Source organism: Nicotiana sylvestris, chromosome 8, assembly GCF_000393655.2.
Source record: "Nicotiana sylvestris chromosome 8, ASM39365v2, whole genome shotgun sequence".
Classification (NCBI taxonomy): Eukaryota; Viridiplantae; Streptophyta; class Magnoliopsida; order Solanales; family Solanaceae; genus Nicotiana; species Nicotiana sylvestris.
In genome coordinates this window covers 67371404-67373653 of record NC_091064.1, presented here as the reverse complement: position 1 = coordinate 67373653, position 2250 = coordinate 67371404, and the positions used below count along the sequence as shown (strand labels likewise).

At 45.5% G+C, this 2250-nt stretch overlaps 1 protein-coding gene across 1 annotated transcript; it reads left to right on the top strand.

Annotated features, from left to right (window-relative positions):
- The first annotated feature begins 380 nt into the window (after positions 1 to 380).
- Positions 381 to 1855, top strand: LOC138875158 (uncharacterized). Its single transcript, XM_070153980.1, has 3 exons — positions 381 to 499; positions 629 to 1118; positions 1769 to 1855. Exons 1-3 carry the CDS (start codon positions 381 to 383, stop codon positions 1853 to 1855), a joined length of 696 nt encoding a protein of 231 aa, XP_070010081.1.
- Positions 1856 to 2250: the final 395 nt, after the last annotated feature.

Below are 2250 nucleotides of genomic sequence, written 5' to 3'. Positions count from 1 at the left end.
AGGGGAGCAGTCAAGGATCTAACAAGAGGCCTTGTTATTCTAACAGATTCAGTGGTGCCTCGTTTGGAGGCAGGGATTCTTTTGGTATAGGCCATCCTCCCAGGACATTTCATTTAGCACTTCAGGCTTCTCACGGTGCTCCAGATGGACGTGCTTCTCGTATGCAGTATTCTGATCAGCTACCTTATAGTGCACCACTATCTCCTATCAGTGCACCTCCGCTCTAGAGTTTTTAGGGTGGTTACTTAGGCCGTCAAGGTCAGTTTCAGGGTCAGCAGTCTCAACAGTCGAAGTCTTGTTATACTTATGGCAATACGAGGTACAATGCTAGATTTTGCCCTCGAGCCTCGAGCACTGCTCAACATCAGGGTTCTTGTGCCATGGTTCCGGCACTGGGTATTCCACCACCCGCTCATCCAGCTAGAGGTAGGGGTCGAGGTGTTAGAGGTGGAGGTCAAGCCATTAGAGGTGGAGGTCAGGTCACTAGATGTGGAGGCCGGTCAGCAGGAGGTCGTCCTAGGGATGTAGTACAGAGTGGTGGGGCCTAGCGCCGATGTTATGCTTTTCCAGACAGGCCTGAGGCTAAGTCCTCTGATATAGTTATCACAGGTACTATTCTGGTTTGTAGTCGATATGCTTCAGTTCTATTTGATCCAGGGTCTACATACTCCTATACGTCTTCTTATTTTGCTTCATATTTGGTTATGCCTCATGAATCTTTGCGTGCTCCTGTATATGTGTCTACACCAGTGGTTGATTTTATTGTGGTAGATCGTGTCTATCATTCATGTACGATTGTTATTAGGGGACTTGAGACTAGTGTAGATCTCCTACTTCTCGACATGGTTGACTTCGATATTATTTTGGGGATGGATTGGTTATCACTTTATCATGCCATATTGGATTGTCATGCCAGGACCATGACCTTAGCATTGTCAGGGTTGCCTCTATTAGAATGGAGAGGGACTCCTGGTCATTCTACCAGCAGGGTTATCTCTTATATGAAGGCTCGGCGTATGGTCGAGAAGGGGTGTTTGGCTTATTTGGCTTATGTCCACGATTCTAGTGCTGAGGTTCCTTCTATGGGTTCTATGCCAGTTGTTCGGGAATTTCCTGAGGTATTTCCTTCAGACCTGTCGGGGATGCCACCCGACAGGGATATTGACTTTCACATTGATTTGGCTCTAGGCACTCAACCCATTTCTATTCTGCCATATAGTATAGCCCCGCCAGAGTTGAAAGAATTGAAGGAACAGTTGCAAGACATGCTTGATAAGGGCTTTATTAGACCCAGTGTCTCGCCTTGGGGTGCGCCGGTATTGTTTGTTAAGAAGAATAATGGGTCGATGAGAATGTGCATAGACTACCGGAAGTTGAACAAGGTCACCATCAAGAACAAGTATCCATTGCCGAGGGTTGATGATTTATTTGATCAGCTTCAGGGTGCCAGGGTGTTTTTGAAGATTTATTTGAGATCTGGCTATCATCAGTTGAGGATTAGGGCATCCGATGTCCCTAAGACAACTTTTCGTTCTCGGTACGGGCATTATAAGTTCTTAGTGATGTCATTTAGGTTGACAAATGCCCAGCAACCTTTATGGATTTGATGAACCGGGTGTTCAAGACCTATCTGGATTCCATTGTGATTGTTTTTATTGATAATATCTTGATCTACTCCCGCAGTCGAGAGGAGTATGAGCAACACCTTCGAGTCATTCTTCAAACTCTGAGATATAGCTAGTTGTATGCCATGTTTTTGAAATATCAGTTTTGGTTGAGTTCAGTAGCATTCTTGGGTCACGTCGAATCAGTAGAGGGTATTCAAGTGGATCCTAAGAAGATTGAGGCAGTCTAGGAATGGCCTAGACCCGCATCAGCTACAAAGATACAGAGTTTCTTAGGTTTGGAAGGTTATTACCTTCGATTTGTGTAGGGGTTTTCATCTATAGCAGCCCCGATGACCAGGTTGACCCAAAAGGGTGTCTCATTCAAATGGTCGGACGAGTGTGAGGTGAGCTTCCAGAAACTCAAGATAGCTTTGACTACGGCACCGCTGTTGGCGTTGCCCATAGGTTCAGGGCCATATATAGTTTATTATGACGCATCTCGTATTGGGCTTGGTACGGTGTTGATTCAAAATGTCAAGGTTATTGCATATGCTTTGCGGCAGTTGAAGATCCACGGGAAAATAATCCAGTTCATTATTTGGAGCTAGCAGCCATTGTTCATGCGCTGAAAATTTGGAGGCAC